Genomic DNA, 18,694 nt, shown 5'->3' with positions numbered 1-18,694 from the left:
AACTCAGCCCTCCAGATGTTTTGGGACTACAACTCCCATCACTCCTAGCTAACAGGATCAGTGATCAGGGATGATGGGAATTGTAGAGCCAAAACATCTGGAGGGCCGAGTTTGGGGATGGCTGACCTACAGTATAGATCAGTGATGAGCAACCACCAGCTTAATTCAGGCTTAATTCAGTCCAGTCGGTGTCTAAAACTGCTCCATGCCATTTCCCCAAAGACATGTCCACCTGTTGTACGCTTGATTTCATATATATCACAAGGTTTTGAGCAGATAAAGATGCAGATCCCTTCTAAAAGTGGGGATTATGCCTGCAGACACCAGTGCCTTGGTCCTCGTGGGCACCAATTCAAACTGTGTTGACAGTGAAACAGGGGTTTGCGGACACCACCAATCAGCTAGTGAACGGTACCGGCAAAGCCCTGAGCCCTTACCTGCATGGTTTGATTTCAATCCATGCAGGTAAAGGAGAATCGTTCACCTGATGTCACAACGAGGTCAGGTGATTGCCAGGTATGTGACCCCCTCCCATCCGTCAAAATGCCCTGAAAGGGTTTTGGGGGCAGCTAGATCCTGCTTGCTGACAAGATATTCACTCGATAAAATGGAAAATGCAAAACATTTCATCAAAAGCAGGAAGAGCCGCAGGCCACAGTTAAACATGAAGTAAACTCATTGAAACATGCAGACTTAAATTAGCTGTGTATTAAGTAACTCTGTACGAGATTAAAGGCAGTCGGAAGAAATCAGAGTGCTCTATGTAGGCTGAGAATTCCTGAGTTCAAATCCTTGCTTAGCCATGAAGCTAGACAACAACTCTCAACCTAGCCATATAAATAATAAAATTATTATTATTATTATTATTATTAGGCTGCTGGGTGGATAAAATCGGAAGATTCTGCACACACCTTTCTGAGCTCTTTGGACAAAGGACAATATATAAATGAGCCAATGTCATCCGAGAATATTAGATGATGAGATATTATTAAAACATGAACTTTAGATTTGTTGATTTTTCTATATATTTACAGGGAATGGTTTATTCCTAGTTTCCACTGATCAATGTACACTTAAATCTGCCCTTTGCAGAAATCCTATTATTGCGTATGATGCATATTCAATAGTGACATTTGTGATCTCTTCTCGATATTTATTGTAGTAATGCAATTGTAAAACCAGATGTATCCAACGTGGTGCCAGCATTTCCATTATGCTCAGCAACATGGTTGCTAAACTTCATTCCAGGATGTTGTGTGAGGAACACAAGGTCACTGTCCGGTGCAATTTTTTAAAAAATTCAAAATACAAATAGAAATACAAATAAAAGCTCAATAATGCAGGAGAAAAAGGGATGCTTATAAAAAGCAGTAGGATTTAGCTGGTCCTTGTATATTATTTTTTGGCTGAGAGGTGAAGGAAATTACTGGCAACCCCACCCGATCCCTTGACTTATGTTCATGATCAAACAACTCCATTTACAGGGGGCCTGGAACTCCAGGTTCTAAAGCAGGCACCCTCAAACTCGGCCCTCCAGATGTTTTGGGACTACAACTCCCATCATCCCTGACCACTGGTGCTGTTAGCTAGGGGTGATGGGAGTTGTAGTCCCAAAACATCTGGAGGGCAGAGCTTGGGGATGCCTGTTCTAAAGCATGCCTCTACCCATGGACCTCTATGGGGCTGCTGAGTGGCCATGCTTAGGATCACTTTATTGGGCTGGACTTTGGATCAGGGCTTGTTTCAGAAAGCTTGAGACCATGGAAGTGTATGAAGGTGCCTTCAACAAGAACCAGAGCATCAGTCTATTGGGCCTAGCACTGTTCACATTGGCTGTGTGATGGCCTGGGACTCGGGCTCAGACTCGGAACCAGAGAAGTCTCAGTCTGCACCGGATCCTCAGGCATCATCTGAACCAAGTCTGGGGCCTGATCCTGAAGAGTCCCAGTCTGCACAGTTTCCCCTGCAACAAACACCAGCTGGGCCGAGTCAGGGGCCTGAGCCTGCCCTGGCTCCAGATGCGGGGATTACCTCGTTGCCTTCAGCTGGGCCATCACTTACAGCTGCTCCACTACCGGTTGGGTCAGGGGAGGCTGAGGCGACCCCTGGGTCTAGTAACCCACCGACGTCTCCCGAGCTGCAGAGACTCAGGTCTGAGAGAAGGAGAGGCCTGAGTACTCGCCGGAGGAGTGCTTGCCTTCAGGCAAGACAGGGAGGTGAGTCGCCGGGGGATCAGGACCGGCCGTTACCCCGACAAAGATAAAAGGCTGACGGACCCTGCCCCAGGTTGAAGGAGCAACATTGCTGTATGCCAGATCCTGTACCTGTCCTTGCCTGGTTTCCTGCCTTGGCCCTGTCGGACTGACTCCTAGCAGAACCTCCAGATTCTGGCCCGGTCCTGGACCGCGTTTCAAGGGTTACCCATGGGCCCAGCACAGGCTGGAGACTCCTTCCAGGAGACTGAGCTTACGAACTGGACCTCTGCTCATACCATTACGGAGAAGAGATGTGTGATTTGGTCTTCTGTTACTCTCCACAAGTTTCTAGCCTTGCAATGGAAGATATCACGTTGATGTACAGTGCAGAGTTTCTTTCTGCGGGGAGGGGGAGTGATTTAATAAACCTTGCAAGAGGGGGACGTTTTACAGGTTGTCATGTTGCTTGCAAATAGAGACCATCTTGCCCATGGCAAAAAGTGCCTTGCAGACCCCAGGTGCAATTTTGAGTTGGTGTGGTGCCTCTATAGACATAAGCAGTGCTGGGGGGGGGGGGGGCAAGGTCCAAGTACAACTAAGTTATTCACCCCCCCCATTCATGTGCAATGTCTGGATTACAAGTATAGACTGCAAAATAAAAACTTTTCTCTCTTTGGAAAGACCATAAACTCAGAGAAAACATAACTTACTACTTCACCCCGTCGTTCGCCCCCCTAACCACCCCTCTCCATATCAACAAATATTTATCAATTCACAAAAAACAAATATACCGTACTTTTCTGTGTATAAGACAAGCTTTTTTTCTTAAAATATAATGTGAAAAATGGTGGGTCGTCTTATACATGAGTAGTGCCTTGGGGGGCGGAACTTGGGTTTGGTTGCTGGCGTGAGCTGGAGATCGTCACAGTGGCGTAGCGTGGGGGGTGCAGGGGGGGCCGGCCGCACCGGGCGCAACATCAGGGGGGGGGGCGCGCTCGCACTCGCAGCTCTCTGCCCCTACCTGGCTCACTCAGGGTTAGGGGGCGCAAATTACTTGCCTTGCCCCGGGTGCTGACAACCCACGCTACACCACTGGATTGTCAGTAGCTACTGGTTGTTTTAATGGTGGCTGTGGCAAGCTGGGTTGTTGATTGGCTGTTGCTGGGGCAATTGGGCGGGTGCATGGCGTCTTCTGCCAGAGAGAGGACCATCAGTTGGAGGCTTTAAAAAGGGGGCATCTTATACATGGGAGCGTGCTATACCTGGGAAAATACGGTATTCAAATAGCTCAGCTGGTAGAGTATGAGACTCTTAATCGCAGGGTCCTGGGTTCAAGCCCCGTGTTGGGCAAAAGATTCCTACGTTGCAGGGAGTTGCATTAGATGACCCTAGTGAGCCCACAATTCTACGATTCTAAATATGGATTAGCAGGTTTCTGCCACAGGATTGCCAGGATCTAACCCAGGCCAAGGCCAAGATCACCCTGACAAAGAGGACACCTGACTTTGCCCTGAGGTTGTGGACTCAAACTTCTCCAGCAGGGAACCAGAATCTACAGTGCAGCTGCCTTGCTCAACTATCTGAGCTCAGTGTTTGACCCTAAAAGCTCTTATAGGGAGCTGTCCTTGGTCCTGCAAAACTTCACTACTCTTATGTGTCCTTGACCCAGAATATACCGTATTTTTTGCTCCATAAGACTCACTTTTTCCCTCCTAAAAAGTAAGGGGAAATGTGTGTGCGTCTTATGGGGCGAATGCGGGCTGCGCAGCTATCCCAGAAGCCAGAACAGCAAGAGCAGCACTCCCTCTTGCTGTTCTGGCTTCTGAAATTCAGAATATTTTTTTCTTGTTTTCCTCCTCCAAAAACTAGGTACGTCTTGTGGTCTGGTGCGTCTTATAGAGCGAAAAATACGGTACGTTGCTTGATCCTTGCAGGCTGGTGCTGGACAGCATATAAATCCCCGCATGTAAAAAAACAGCACCCCTAGGATGTCAAGGAGAAGGGTAAGTTAAAGCAGGCACCCCCAAACTCAGCCCTCCAGATGTTTTGGGACTACAATTCCCATCATCCCTAGCTAACAGGACCAGTGGTCAGGGATGATGGGAATAGTAGTCCCAAAACATCTGGAGGGCTGAGTTTGGGGGGTGCCTGAGTTAAAGCATTTCTCCCTGGCACACTAGTTGTTTGTGTGCAGGGAAGTTCCTTATTCTTCTTATTAGGAGCTTTCCGACAGATTGGCCATTGCATTGAAAGCTAGGCCTCTTGCTACAGTCTTCTTTCCACTTAACCAGGACTGGGACTAAAACACACTCGAAGAGACCTACTTTCTGAGTAAGCATGTCTAGAACTGTAGTATTAATGAGTCAGGAATATAAATTGCAATGGTCTTGTCTTCTGTTCTAACCAGGCACTACTGCACCTTTTATAGTTCCTTAGGGTACAGCAGGGACGCGGGTGGCGCTGTGGGTAAAACCTCAGTGCCTAGGACTTGCCGATCGCATGGTCGGCGGTTTGAATCCCCGCGGCGGGGTGCGCTCCTGTCGTTTGGTCCCAGCGCCTGCCAACCTAGCAGTTCGAAAGCACCCCCGGGTGCGGTGCAAGTAGATAAATAGGGACTGCTAACCAGCGGGAAGGTAAATGGCGTTCCGTGTTCTGCGCTGGCTCGCCAGATGCAGCTTGTCACGCTGGCCACGTGACCCGGAAGTGTCTGTGGACAGCGCTGGCTCTCGGCCTATAGAGTGAGATGAGCGCACAACCCTAGAGTCTGGCAAGACTGGCCCGTACGGGCAGAGGGGGGGTAGGGTGCAGCAACCAAAGGTGCAGAAATATCTGGCATCACTTTTAATCTGACCGCCCTATGCTGTTCCTGTGAAACTACATGTGTTCTCTAATAACTGGCTAAGGAATAACATACGAAGCTTCAGTCGCCCTTGTGCATGACAAGGCCTGCCACAACCTGGAAAAACCTTCTCCGTCTACCTCGACTTGGCAGCTTCACTTTATGTCTCCTGCTGCGTATCCCAGCAGCAGCTTGACAAACAGCAAGGAAGGATAACCATCTGTGAAAAGCAACAGCTTGCTGGTTTATGCAGCTAAAACTGCTGTTAAGGGCATAAGATCAGGTATTTCCACCCCCATTCTGGTCACTTGGTGACCTTTTTGCTTTCTAGTGTTAGGAATGAAACTTAGAGTAGCAGGATGAGCAGTGGTCTTTATCTGATGCTCTAGGTCTCTCTTTTTCCTCCCCACTCACAATTAACCAAGGACACCTGCTCATTCTCAATACATAAAAAGGTAAAGGGACCCCTGACCATTAGGTCCAGTCGTGGCCAACTCTGGGGTTGCGGCACTCATCTCGTTTTATTGGGCGAGGGAGCCGGCGTACAGCTTCCAGGTCATGTGGCCAGCATGACTAAGCCACTTCTGGTGAACCAGAGCAGCGCACGGAAACGCCGTTTACCTGCCCACCGGAGTGGTACCTATTTATCTACTTGTACTTTGACGTGCTTTTGAACTGCTAGGTTGGCAGGAGCACGGACCGAGCAACGGGAGCTCACCCCGTTGTGGGGATTCGAACCGCCGTCCTTCTGATCGGCAAGTCCTAGGCTCTGTGGTTTAACCCACAGTGCCACCCGCGTCCCTTTCTCAGTACATACTTCTGCAGAATTGGTGGAATCCATCATAGTGCTAAGGCAACCCTTCCATCTGTGCGAGGATTTCCGATTGCACAGCAAGAACGTTCTCCCTCTCTTTCCTCGCACAGCCCCTAGATCTATTCTGGGGGGTTCCCCTCATGTTCTGGAGCGCATACAGGAAGGGGAGAGGGGCAAAGCCCTATGGCACAAGCAGAAAACCTTGCGCTGATGGGACGCATTAGTAGACTGCTTCCCTAATGCATCCCATTAGTAGAATGGCATAATCCATGCTAGCACATAAGTCAAGGAAGCCTGCAGGCAAAAGAGGCCCGCCGGATCCACAGTGAATTAAGCCTGCCAGATCTGAGGCAGATCCACCTTGGTGGTTTTTGCAGGGAACCTTTAAAGATCACTGTTTCAAAAACAAGCAAGCAAACGAAACCTCTGTTTTATTTTTTGCCAGAATAGGGGGCAAATTGAAGGCATTGTTGCCCCTTTTGGGGGATAGAATGTGCCATACTATCTATCTATCTATCTATCTATCTATCTATCTATCTATGTATCATCTATCTATCTATCTATCTATCTATCTATCTATGAATGATAGGTGCAATGGAAGACGTTACCATTTTGGGTGGAAAAACAGAAAACACATCCCCTCTCCTATTGGCAATCAATTTGACAACTAGGCACATGAGGGAAGGGACAAATAGTCCCAGAGGCTAATGTGGGAGGTGATTCTACCTTCATTATTATTATTATTTTAATTGAAAAGTCTCCGTTTTTACTCATGCCACTTCCGTTCTTGGAAAGACAACAGAACTCTCCCCTCCTGCAGTTTCCAGGAACAGGTCAGAAGCACATAGCACCTAACAGTGGAGCCACAACATTATCTTTCATAGCTAATCCCTCCATGAGTTTGCCCAATCCTCTTTTACGGCCCCCCAAGTTGGTGGATATTCCTGCCTGCTGTGGGAGCAGATCCTACACTTCAGCTATGCCCTGTGTAAATAAGTATTTTCTTCTGTCTGTCATGAATTGCTAGATGCATGATTGCTAGATAGTCACAAACATGGGGTTCTGTGATGGCATATCCTCTAAACTTGTGTGATGGGAAGGGGAACAATGGAAACTTAATTTTTTCTTCCTGTCACTGCACACACACTCTTCTTCTTCTTACCTGCAATGGAGTAAGTTGTCTGTGAGCTCTCCTCCAGGGAGCACACTCCCTTTTGAAATGGAATATGAACTTTTGTAACATTTAAGGATTATTGCCTGCCTGATTTTCATCACTGTAACTGTTGAATCCTGGCAAGACTTTTAATGTGAGTAAACCTTGTATATTCTAGTTTACTTAAGCAGCCTGAGAGTGGTTTATTTGTTAAGAGGGAAACATTAAAAGGGAGAAAATAATCCAAGTCTGCCTAAGCATCCTTGGATATCGTAATTGTTCGAGGTTATGTAACCTTGTCCCAAATAGCTTCTAGAGATAAGCTGCGCACGGATGGTGATATTACTCTGCTGAAATAATTATTTGCATTCTCACACAAGTGAGAATACGAGGGATCATTCATATATAAAAATATCCTCTCCTACTCATCTAGATGGGGGGATGGGGGTGGCACTGTGGGTTAAACCACAGAGCCTAGGACTTGCCGATCAGAAGGTCAGCGGTTCGAATCCCCGTGACGGGGTGAGCTCCCGTTGCTTGGTCCCTGCTCCTGCCAACCTAGCAGTTCGAAAGCACGTCAAAGTGCAAGTAGATAAATAGGTACTGCTCCAGTGGGAAGGTAAACGGCGTTTCCGTGCGCTGCTCTGGTTCTCCAGAAGCGGCTTAGTCATGCTAGCCACATGACCTGGAAGCTGTACGCCGGCTCCCTTGGCCAATAAAGCGAGATGTGCGCCGCAACCCCAGAGTCGGTCACAACTGGACCTAATGGTCAGGGGTCCCTTTACCCTTACTCATCTAGATCCATCCAACAGACAGAGGGGAGGTGTGCCAGGATGTGACAAATAATGAATAAAACCATCTCACTGAAATCACCAAGTCCATGGTGACAGCCAGCGTGTTGCCCTGTGGATGTTGTTGGTCCAACTCCCATACCATTGACTATTGTCCAGGCTGACTGGGGCTAATGGGAGCTGTAGTCCAACAGCAGTTGGATAGCACCATGTTGGCTACCCTGACACTAAACTTAAGTCCTGCTGATCAGATATGGGGTCGGCTTAGCTCAGTGGCCAGCAAGCTGCTTCTGGAAGGCCCGTGATCGGCCCATGGAAGGCATCAGACTGCATGTCCCTAATATCTGGTATTGTAAGATATACTGCCATTGATTCTGGAGGGTTTACCTAGCTGTTGTGGGCTAAGAATAGCCGATGGAGTTGAACTATGCTCTTGAAGGCTTATGTTTTATTAGTGCTTCAAGGTAGTACAAGATTCTTTGTTGTTTTCGCTGCAACAGACTCAACACAGATGCTTCTCTAGAAAACAGTCTTTGTAGTACTTTGGGAGCCAGAAATCAGATAAATGGGAGAGAGGTATTCATTTGCATGTATACATGCAGGAGTCCTCTCTCTTTCACACACACACACACACACACACACACACAGGCACAATGCAGGGATGTGGGACTACTTTTCTGTATCTACACATCTCAGTTTATCTAAATTTTCTCCAGCGCAGGAAGCCAAGAATCGTACAAAGCTTTCTTAATAACTTACTCCGGAATGTATTCCTGCTGGTATTGGGCTCCCTGGTGGGCAATTTCATAATACCCTGGAAATAATCAAGCTAGATTATCCCTTGCCCCACTCTTAATATCAATTTCCCTTTTTATCATCTCTTATTCACTTTATTTAAAAGGCCATTGTTTTCCCTCCCTCGTCGCAGCACCCGTTTCAGAGTGGGCTTTTAAATCATGTGAAATCCATTGAAGGAAAGCAGGGTTTGCTTTTCTTTTGCTTTTTTTGCAGTGGAACAAGCATATAACCATGTTGGATCATTTAGGGATCATATATATATATATATATATATTTGCTTTCGTAGATTTTCACGGGTACAGGAATGCAGGTTTTGGTGTCCTCGGGTGTCTTCCCGTGTAAAAGTTGGGGTGTCTAGGCGACGTTTCGACGAGGTCTCACTCGTCATCTTCAGGCTGGTGCTTTCGGCTTCTTGTTACTGGAACAGAGCAGGATCTCAGTGTTTGAGTTCCTATAAATACTGTTGAGGAGGTGTGGTGTATAGCCTCCAAAGTTCTGGGCAGAGAGGAGGTTCCCAGGCTAGTGTGCCTTTTCTTCTTTTGTTCCTTAATTACTTGAGGGATATCTTGAGTGATTTCTTGAGTGATTTCCTGAATCCCACTTAGGTGGGTCATTAGGTGTGGATTAGTTGCTAAAGCCTTCGTGTCTTGAACTCTTGAACTTTGTGAAGAGTTTTTCTGAGAAGATGGCTGTACTGCACTTGGTTGTGCTCTGGCTTGGCTTCGTGTATAGGGGCGAGCTGTGGTTTTGTGGCCTGTGCCAGCCAGATCTGTGTAGGGATTGCAGGGGGGTGCAGCATCCGGAGGTGCCACCCTGGTTTGGCTACTGGATGGTGTCTGTAATTTATCTGTGGAGAGGGTCTGGGTTTGGGTCTGGTGTGGTTGATTGGTGATGGCGTTCTGTGTGCCTCTGGATCTGGTGTCGGATTTTGTGGGGAGGGCTAATTTCCAGATGTCTGGCAAGCGGGATGTGTCGTCACGCTTGTTCATGTTGTGAGGGTGTTTCTCTATCTCGATGGCTTCCATGATTATTCTCTTGTGGTGATGTTCCATGTTAAAGAGCAATTTGGAATCTGCAAAATTAATTTCGTGTCCTGTTTCTTTCATGTGTTGGAAAAGAGAGGAAGTTTTTTCTTCTTTTTTGACGGCATTCTTGTGTTCTGCGATCCGTGCATTTATTCGTCTGTTTGTTTGTCCAATGTACGTGGCTGGGCAGACTTTGCAGGGTATTTCATAGACCCCTTGGTTTTCCAACTGAATTTTATCCTTGGGGTTTCTGAGGATATTGGCTATTTTTTGGTTGGTGCAAAAGGCTGTTTTGATATTGTGTTTATGGAGGATTTTGCTAATTTTATCTGTAGTGCCCTTGACCATCCAGTAGCCAAACCAGGGTGGCACCTCCGGATGCTGCACCCCCCTGCAATCCCTACACAGATCTGGCTGGCACAGGCCACAAAACCACAGCTCGCCCCTATACACGAAGCCAAGCCAGAGCACAACCAAGTGCAGTACAGCCATCTTCTCAGAAAAACTCTTCACAAAGTTCAAGAGTTCAAGACACGAAGGCTTTAGCAACTAATCCACACCTAATGACCCACCTAAGTGGGATTCAGGAAATCACTCAAGAAATCACTCAAGATATCCCTCAAGTAATTAAGGAACAAAAGAAGAAAAGGCACACTAGCCTGGGAACCTCCTCTCTGCCCAGAACTTTGGAGGCTATACACCACACCTCCTCAACAGTATTTATAGGAACTCAAACACTGAGATCCTGCTCTGTTCCAGTAACAAGAAGCCGAAAGCACCAGCCTGAAGATGACGAGTGAGACCTCGTCGAAACGTCGCCTAGACACCCCAACTTTTACACGGGAAGACACCCGAGGACACCAAAACCTGCATATATATATATATATATATATATAGTCAGAACTGTGCTGGCTGCTATTATATAAGGTTTCTGGAAGATCCCATTTTCTTCATCAGTTCCCACTACACTTGCATCTCTCTCTCTCTCTCTCTCTCTCTCTCTCTCTCTCTCTCTCTCCAAGGCTTGCTCTCTCTGTCTCATTTGACAGGCAAATTTGCAGACATAGCCTCGGGATAACAACCTCGTTTGACAGTCAATTAACCGTGAATAGTCAAAGCCAAGACAGTTTGCATTACATAAATGGAAAATTAGATTCCCTTTTCTCTCTCTCTCTCTCTCCCTCTCCCAAGAAACAAAAACCCCTTTTCCTTATAACCCTCCCTCGCAATAGACAACTTAGTATCAAAACTTCTAATCACGTCTTTCCCTCCCCCCTCCGCCCCCCCCAACCCCTTGGAGACATTTAGCAATCAGTAAAAGGTGGTTCCATTTAATTTGTATAATGTAATTTTTGTCAATGTATTATACATTTTGTGTAGAGATCATTATCACGGAGATAATATAAATGTTGCCATGGATCTCATAAAACACCTTTAATGTCTCTCTGACAGATATTAAAAGCAATAAGCTGTGATCCTTTTTAATGGAAGGTTTCAAAGAGAACATTTCAATTATTGTCATTTTATGTTTTCTCTTCCCTACCAGCCGGCTCCATTGTGTAACCTGCTCCATTCCCGAAATTTCCTGCTGAAATATGCCCAGCAATTAATAACCTTATTGCTATTAACACCTCTTTGCATTTTTCCCTTAGTTATTATATCTATCTGGGACCGTTGTTTATTTTTACCCTTCTACAAAATATTCAGTCATTTGATTAGGAATTTGAAGGCTACACAGTCTTACGCACGCAGACTTGGGAGGAAGCCTTACAGCGGGGCTTACTTCCGAGTAAGGGACACGGGACCGGTCCGGTTGCAAACGTGTGCATTGATTCCCCTGCACTCTGAGCCTACCTGCGATATTTCTCCAGAAATCCCCTCCTGGATGTTCGGCGTCTGTGATGAAAAAATTGTGTTCCTTGCTCTTCTCTGAAAGTAAAACAAACAAAAAACAAAACCCGAATTAATTATTATTCTTTGCAATATTGCAAAGCTCTTTGGAAGGAACGCCGCCACCCCACAAACCTGAGAGGGGAGTAGATACATGCCAGCATGCAAGGACATAGAGAAAGGAAAACGTGTTGTATGGCATTGAGAACCTGCTAGCATTTGTTAGGAATACTAACGACCAGTGTTTCTTAGTCGTTGCTGGTAATTGTCGTGTTAACTTGGCTGATTAAATGTTCGAGAAGATCGATATCTAGTTCAGTGTGATCTGACACGCACACGCTCACACGTGCAGTGTCTGAGAAAGGATCTGCGGTTCAGCAGCCACATTCCTAAGGACAAATCCGGATCTGGAACCCCCAATTGCGCATTTGTCCGTTTCCACTGCGCTCCCGGGTCTGCCCCGGCGTGAGAAATTAGCCAACAGCTCCGTGTCTTGCCTGAGAAGCTGTTGTCTTCCTTCGCCGACGCGGCAACCTGGTTCCCCTCCTTGCCTTTCTGGATCTAGCACGACGAGAAACAAATAGACAAACAGGAATTAAAAGCCAAACCTAATGCAATCGATGAGCAATTAACAGGAAAGAGAAAGCAAACGGTTTGCAGCGAGCAAGAAAAATAGAGCAGGAGAAACAAACGCGCGGGGGGGGGGGGAGGCACAAACATGACGACCGGCCAGTGGCGTAGCGTGGGTTGTCAGCACCCGGGGCAAGGCAAGTAATTTGCGCCCCCTAACCCGTGGATTTGCGCCCCCTAACCCTAACCCCCAGATGTTGCGCCCGGTGCGGCCGGCTCCCCCTGCACCCCCCACGCTACGCCACTGCGACCGGCGATGCTTGTCGGGTCCCTGAGATATTTTTTATTTGAGGCGGGGGGCAACAGATGAATAACATCCACAAATAAGTCTTATATAAAGGGGGAGGGTCACATTTAAGTATGGTTGCTGGGGGGGGGGACATTAAAGACCCCATGGATTTCAGCGAAGAACCCTTGGACTCAATTGAGGCTTACTTTCGAGTAAGCAGCGTGCATAAGTTCTGGTTGCGCGGATCCTAGCCGGGGGCGCGACCCCAGCGCGCTCTAGCAATGTAAAGCCTCGTCTACTTCAACGCAGGGAAAACTCGCCCCGTGTTGTGGTTGAAACAGGTCAGGGCTGGTTGTGCGGAGCGGAGGCTTGCGTCCACAGCTGGATAGTGAGCCCTGTTTACTCGGAAGTAAATCCCGCACATGTCCACCATGGACCTCAATTGCCCTAAACTGGCCTCGGTCCTGTATACCTGAAGGAGCGTCTCCATCCCCATCGTTCAGCCCGGACACTGAGATCCAGCGCCGAGGGCCTTCTGGAGGTTCCCTCATTGCGAGAAGTGAGTTTACAGGGAACCAGGCAGAGGGCCTTCTCGGTAGTGGCGCCCGCCCTGTGGAACATCCTCCCACCAGATGTCAAAGAGAAGAACTACTACCACACTTTTAGAAGACATCTGAAGGCAGTCCTGTTCAGGGAAGTTTTTAATGTGTGACATCTTAGTGTATTTTTTGTCTTTGTGGAAGCTGCCCAGAGTGGAAGGAAGTGCTTATTATTATTATTATTATTATTATGACTACTACTACTATTCTTATTATCCGCCCCCTCCACCGTTGAAGGCAACGACCACCAGTTTAAGTCCAGTTTAAGGAATCCAAGCCGGGACACTGTCGTTCATTGCGCAGCCTACCTGAGCGGGCGGGAGCGAACCAAGTGAGGAGACGTTGTCTCAGTCAGTGATGGGCTGAGCATCTATAGAATTATAGAATTGTAAACTTGGAAGGGACTGCAAAGGTCATTTAGTCCAACCCCCTGAGATGCGGGAATCTTTTGCCCAATGTGGGGCTCAAACCCATGGATTTCAGTCTGAGATCAAGAGTTTTATGCTCAGCCAGCTGAGCTACCGCGTGATTTATCTCTGTTGGCCACAGAAAGCTGGGCTTCGCGGCCTCCAGTGGAACTGATCCAGGGGCTTTTCCTTCTGGGTGTGTACCCAAGTCTGTGTTCCTCAAGGCGCTTCCTCGGAAGAAGTGCCGTTGGGATCAGTGGGTCTTGATGTCAGGGAAATGGGTGCATGGAACCAGAATATTCCCAGAGAGGTGATCCGTCCTCCTTAACAGGAGAGCAAGCTAAGGATTGCCTTCAACTCTGTGTATCAACCTTTTAAGGCACATTCGCTGCAACCTCTTTCCCTCAAAGGATTCTGGGCGCTGTAGTTTACGCCTCACAGGGTGACAACGCAAAGCAACGCTTAACGAACTACAGTGCCCAGAATACTTTGAGGGAAAGAAGGTGCAGCGAATCTGCTTTAAAGGTACAGTGTGTATGCCGACCGAAAAAGAGTAAGTGCTTATAGAGACCCGATTATGACAAACCCTCGGGCCCCGCACGCATCTATTGGGACCTACTAAAAAGTGGCGAGGTCTCCTCTAAACCAATTTATAGCGCAATCCTATATAATATCTACTCAGAGGTAAGCCCCGCTGAGTTCCATGGGATTTCCTCCCAGATATGTGTGTAGTAGAGGATCGTGGCCTTAATTTCCACGGGTCACTATTGAGGGGAGTGTACACGTTAGGACTTTCCTTAGCTATTGATAGGCAGTCACGTCCCCCCCCCCCCAACTTGGAAGTTGCATTCAATACCCAGTACAACTGACAAACTGGAACGTGTCCAGAGGAGGGCAACCAAAATGGTCAAAGGCTTGGAAACGATGCCTTATGAGGAACGGCTAAGGGAGCTGGGCATGTTTAGCCTGGAGAAGAGGAGGTTAAGGGGTGATATGATAGCCATGTTCAAATATATAAAAGGATGTCACATAGAGGAGGGAGAAAGGTTGTTTTCTGCTGCTCCAGAGAAGCGGACACGGAGCAATGGATCCAAACTACAAGAAAGAAGATTCCACCTAAACATTAGGAAGAACTTCCTAACAGTAAGAGCTGTTCAACAGTGGAATTTGCTGCCAAGGAGTGTGGTGGAGTCTCCTTCTTTGGAGGTCTTTAAGCAGAGGCTTGACAACCATATGTCAGGAGTGCTCTGATGGTGTTTCCTGCTTGGCAGGGGGTTGGACTCGATGGCCCTTGTGGTCTCTTCCAGCCCTATGATTCTATGATTCTATTCTAACTAGGACTCATTTATAGACTTGTCCTTTCCTGATTCCGCAGAAAATTCCCATCTTAAGTCAATGGCCAGCGCTACATCTTGTGGCAGCGAGTTCCAGAGATTAATTAGTCAGTTTGATCGCTGACATAATGGGTCAGGCCGTTTGATCTCGTTCAAGTACGGACTGGGAGAGGCTCTTCCAGGATTTCGGGCCGAGGTCTCTCCCAGCTCTGGCAGGACATGCCGGGGATCAAACCAGCGACCTCCGGCCTGCAAAGCAGACGCCCTACCGCTCACCCACGTCCTTTCTCCAGAACTCTAGCATTATGAGAGAGCGCAAAGCTTCTCTCTCGGTGCTTCCTCCGCACCCTTGGGTCTTATTTTCTGAACCGAAAAGCTCCCTTTCCGCTTAAGGGACTTGCTCCAGACCCCTAGTCCTATTGGTTGTGCTTTTCTGCTCCTCTCCCAACTCTAGAAATATAAAAATAAATATAGTAAAAAATAAAAAATTGAGGTGTGGCTATCAGAACTCCGCAGAACCTATTATGAGGGCGGGTCCTGAGCTGTAAGTAAAAGGGCATGGAGCGGTAGCCCATGTTAGTCCTACTCCGAGTAGACCCCTTGAAGTTAATGCACAGGACCAACTCAGGCCCGTTAACGTCTGCGAGTCTGCAGTGGCTCCTGTTACAAGGCGTGCGCTGGAACCCAACCAACTTAGTGTCCTGGCACTAAAGCACTTAATTATCACAGACAATACATGAGGTAGTTAAGCAGTTTCTGGGCTCCGCGACATTTCAGGTGGTTCTTCATACTACTAACTAAAAAATGACTAAATGATGATGATAGTAATGCCGCTGCACATAGAAAGCTAGCGTTTCAAAAAGTTCCCTCCCTGACATGCTAGCTTTCTGCGTGAGAGCCATTGGTTTAATTATTTTATATGCAGGAGCATTCAGTCCCGTACTCCCTTACGCCTTCAACCTTGAAATGGCACAGCCCAGAAACCGATTTGCCATCTCATCTGCCGGCGGTGAGAATCCAGTCCACAGAAGTGAGGCACAGGCAAGGGATTTTGAGACTGAAGCGGGTTGTGCGCCGTGCTGGGAGAGGCATCGGGTCCGCCTGTAGCTCTTGCGGGTCCTGAAACCTGTGATAAAGCGCCCCCCCCCCCCGCGTTGGTTTTTCTGCGCGACCCTCAAAAATGGCAACGCGCACCCGCCTCCTTCGAAGAAGCCCAGTTAGGGTCGAAGGAACTGGTGTTTCTTCTAAGGGAGACCTTATTCTTTGGAAGCAGATATTGGGCGAACAAATATTGGAGCACATATTGGGCGAGAAGCCGAGACTGAGGAGGTGTTTAAAGGTCTCATTGAAATCAATGAGGCTGGGAAAGGGCCGGATAGTGGCCCCCGTTTCCTGAGCCCCTTTACCCATGCCCCCTCCCCCCAGAGAAGCTGTGCTGGGGCGTAGAGGGGGGGGGGAGCGCCAGACAAGAGCCACGCGCACCCACAACCGCTTGAAAGTGTCACGGGCAAGGCAGGCGCTGCCTTTGGAGATGCGGGAGAGGCTCGCCCTATTTCTTGCCAGTTCCGTTTCCCTGGCTCTAAAGGGGCGGGGGCCCTGCCAAAAGACCCTCCTCGATCCATCTTCCTCTCCCCGCATCTGGAAGCGACTCAGCCTAGAGGTGCATTTCAATAAAAATAATTGGCTCGAAGGAGCCTAGAGGGGGGTATTTACATCTTTGTAAGGGGGCTGCGGCGCCTGCTCCTCCGCTGATGGATGGGGCGCTGGGCTGCTCCCGCCGCTGCTTCCTCCTCCTTTCGGGGGGCAGGTGGGCAGAGGAAGAGCCGGAGGAGGGGGAGGGGGAGGCGGCAGCAGCAGCTGCTCGGAGTGGGGCGCCCCCGACTTCTCCTCCTCTGGAGCCGGCCGGCAGGAGGCCGCGGGGTAAGGCCCCGTCGGGGCAGCGGCCACTGCAGAGGCTGCCCCGCTCGGCCTGTCCCGGGAGGCGCCCTTGTCCGTCAGCCCGCGGCTCTGCAGGTAGCGGCCGGCTCCCCCGACGGGGTCCACCACTTCCTGCTCGTCTTCCTCTTCCTCCTCCGCTTCCTCCTCCGCTTCCTCCTCCTCCGGCAGCTTGTGGCTCTCCACGTCCACCTCCGGCTCTTCTTCTTCGTCCTCTTCCTCCTCCTCCTCTTCCTCCTCGCTGCTCTCCTCGCTGGGGTAACTGCAGCTGGTGCCCCCCGGGGAGAGCAGGCGGTGGCCGGGGGGCTGGAGGGGGCGTTCGCAGCCCCCTGGTTCCCGCTCGGGGGGCGGCAGCAGCAAGAGGGGCGGCGGCGAGGACGAGGAGCGCGGCGCCGGGTGGTGGTGGTGCAGCTTGGCTAGGCTTTCCGAGTCCTCTTTGCCCCCCACTGGACGGAAGGCGCTGGAGTGGTGGTACGACGCGCCGGATTTGCCCCGCGGCTGCCCGTCCAGCAGGTGGGGCTGGTGAGGCGCCGAGCCCCGCGACCCTCCGCCGCCGCCGCCTCCCTCAGCCGCGGGAGAACATGCCGCCTCGCTGCCGTCGAAAGCCCGTGGGTCCCTGCCGCTGCCGCTGCCGCCTCCGCCGCTCGCTTGCGGGGCGGCTGCGGCGGGCGGCGTGCCCAGCCCAGCGGCTCCCCCTTCGCTGCCGGGGTCCGCGAGGTCCAGGAAGGCTTGGCGCAGCAAGCTGGGGCTCTCCCCGCCCAGGGCGGTGCAAGTGGGCGGCTGCGGAGCGGGCTGCAAGTACGTGGGCAGCCCCGGGAGCGCCCCCGGGGTGCGCGGCGGCCAAAACATGCAGAAAGGCGGGTAGAAGGCTGCGGCCGCCGCCGCCGCGTCCTTCCTAGTCCCGGGCCAGAAGAGCCCTGACAGGCCCGCTCCTGCCGTCGGGGCGGCACCTGCCGCTTTGTGCCCCGCGGGTCCGCCTTGCGCCCCGACGCCCAGCCCCTCTGAGTCCTCTTTCTTGTGGCAGAGGCTGAAGGCGGCCGCGGGGAAGCCGTACGGGTGCGGGAAGAGGCCCCCGCAGCCGGGGAACTTCTGCAGGACGCCCCCGAAGGAGGAGCCCTTGCTGGGCACCGGGATGACCGGGTAGTTCCTTTGCGCTTTGCCGGCGCCGCCGTGCGCAACGGCCGCTGCAGCCGCCGCGGCCGCCGCCACCGCTTCCTGCAGCTCCTCGTCGTCGTCGAAGCGGCCGCGCTTCTGGTGCAGGTCCGGGGGCGGCGGCGGCGGCGCGCCCAGCAGGTGCGGGCTGAGCAGGCCTCCTCCGACGCCCACCACCGCCGCCTTGACGGCGCCCAAAGGGTGGCAGTGAGGGCCGGAGCCTCCTCCTCCTCCTCCGCCGCCCCCTCCAGGATGGTGGGCGTGCGAGGCCTGCGGGAGGGCCCTCTTCCGACTGCCGCCGTTGAACATGGCCTTGACGTCCTCCCAGGCGAAGACCAGCTCGTCCTGCGGGGTCTTGTCGGTCAGCTTGAGGTGGCGCCGCCAGGAGTTGAAGTTGGCGGCGTCGGGCTGCGTGTACTTGGCGTCGGGGGTGCGGTGCGAGTGGAAGATGAACTTGTTGGGCGAGAAGTACATGCTGCAGTAGCTGCACTTGATGCACTTGGCCCGGGAGCTGTTGTAGCGCGCCGGGATAAAGCTGCCCCGGCAGCCCCAGGCGCACTCGTGCGACACGTCGAAGGCGAAGTTGTCGGGCAGCTTGGGCGGCCGGTTCTCCCCCAGGAAGGACTTGCAGAGCCGCTCTGCTTCCCTCTTGGTGATCATGCCGCAGCGCCTCGACGAGATGGGCATGGCGCCCGCCCTGCGCAGGATCTCCAGCTGCACCGGGGTGCACTGCACGCACGTGATGCCCAGCGCCACGCGGCGGTTGTGGATCTCGTTGTAGCTGAAGTTCTTCAGCAGCGTGTTGGAGATCTGCGCAAGGCACAGCCGCTCCTGCCCGTCGATCACCAGAGACACGATGGGGATGCCGTAGAGGATCACCTGGCCCACTTGGTTGGGCTTCAT

At 50.8% G+C, this 18,694-nt stretch overlaps 1 protein-coding gene across 2 annotated transcripts in view; it reads right to left on the bottom strand.

Moving 5' to 3' along the window:
- The window catches only part of SKOR2 (SKI family transcriptional corepressor 2), a gene marked incomplete at its 5' end in the record, with an annotated part of 38,096 nt that extends 19,402 nt beyond the window's left edge, over positions 1-18,694 (bottom strand). For both annotated transcript variants that reach the window (XM_083402760.1, XM_083402761.1), the window contains 3 exons: positions 11,470-11,544; positions 12,003-12,066; positions 16,418-18,694. In XM_083402760.1, the coding sequence (XP_083258886.1) occupies positions 11,470-11,544; positions 12,003-12,066; positions 16,418-18,694 (2,416 nt within the window). The remainder of the gene's footprint in view (positions 1-11,469; positions 11,545-12,002; positions 12,067-16,417) is intronic.

Source organism: Podarcis tiliguerta, assembly GCF_965153285.1.
Source record: "Podarcis tiliguerta genome assembly, chromosome: 11".
NCBI lineage: Eukaryota > Metazoa > Chordata > Lepidosauria > Squamata > Lacertidae > Podarcis > Podarcis tiliguerta.
Note: the sequence above shows the minus strand (reverse complement) of the source record. Positions and strands in the feature narration are given on the sequence as shown.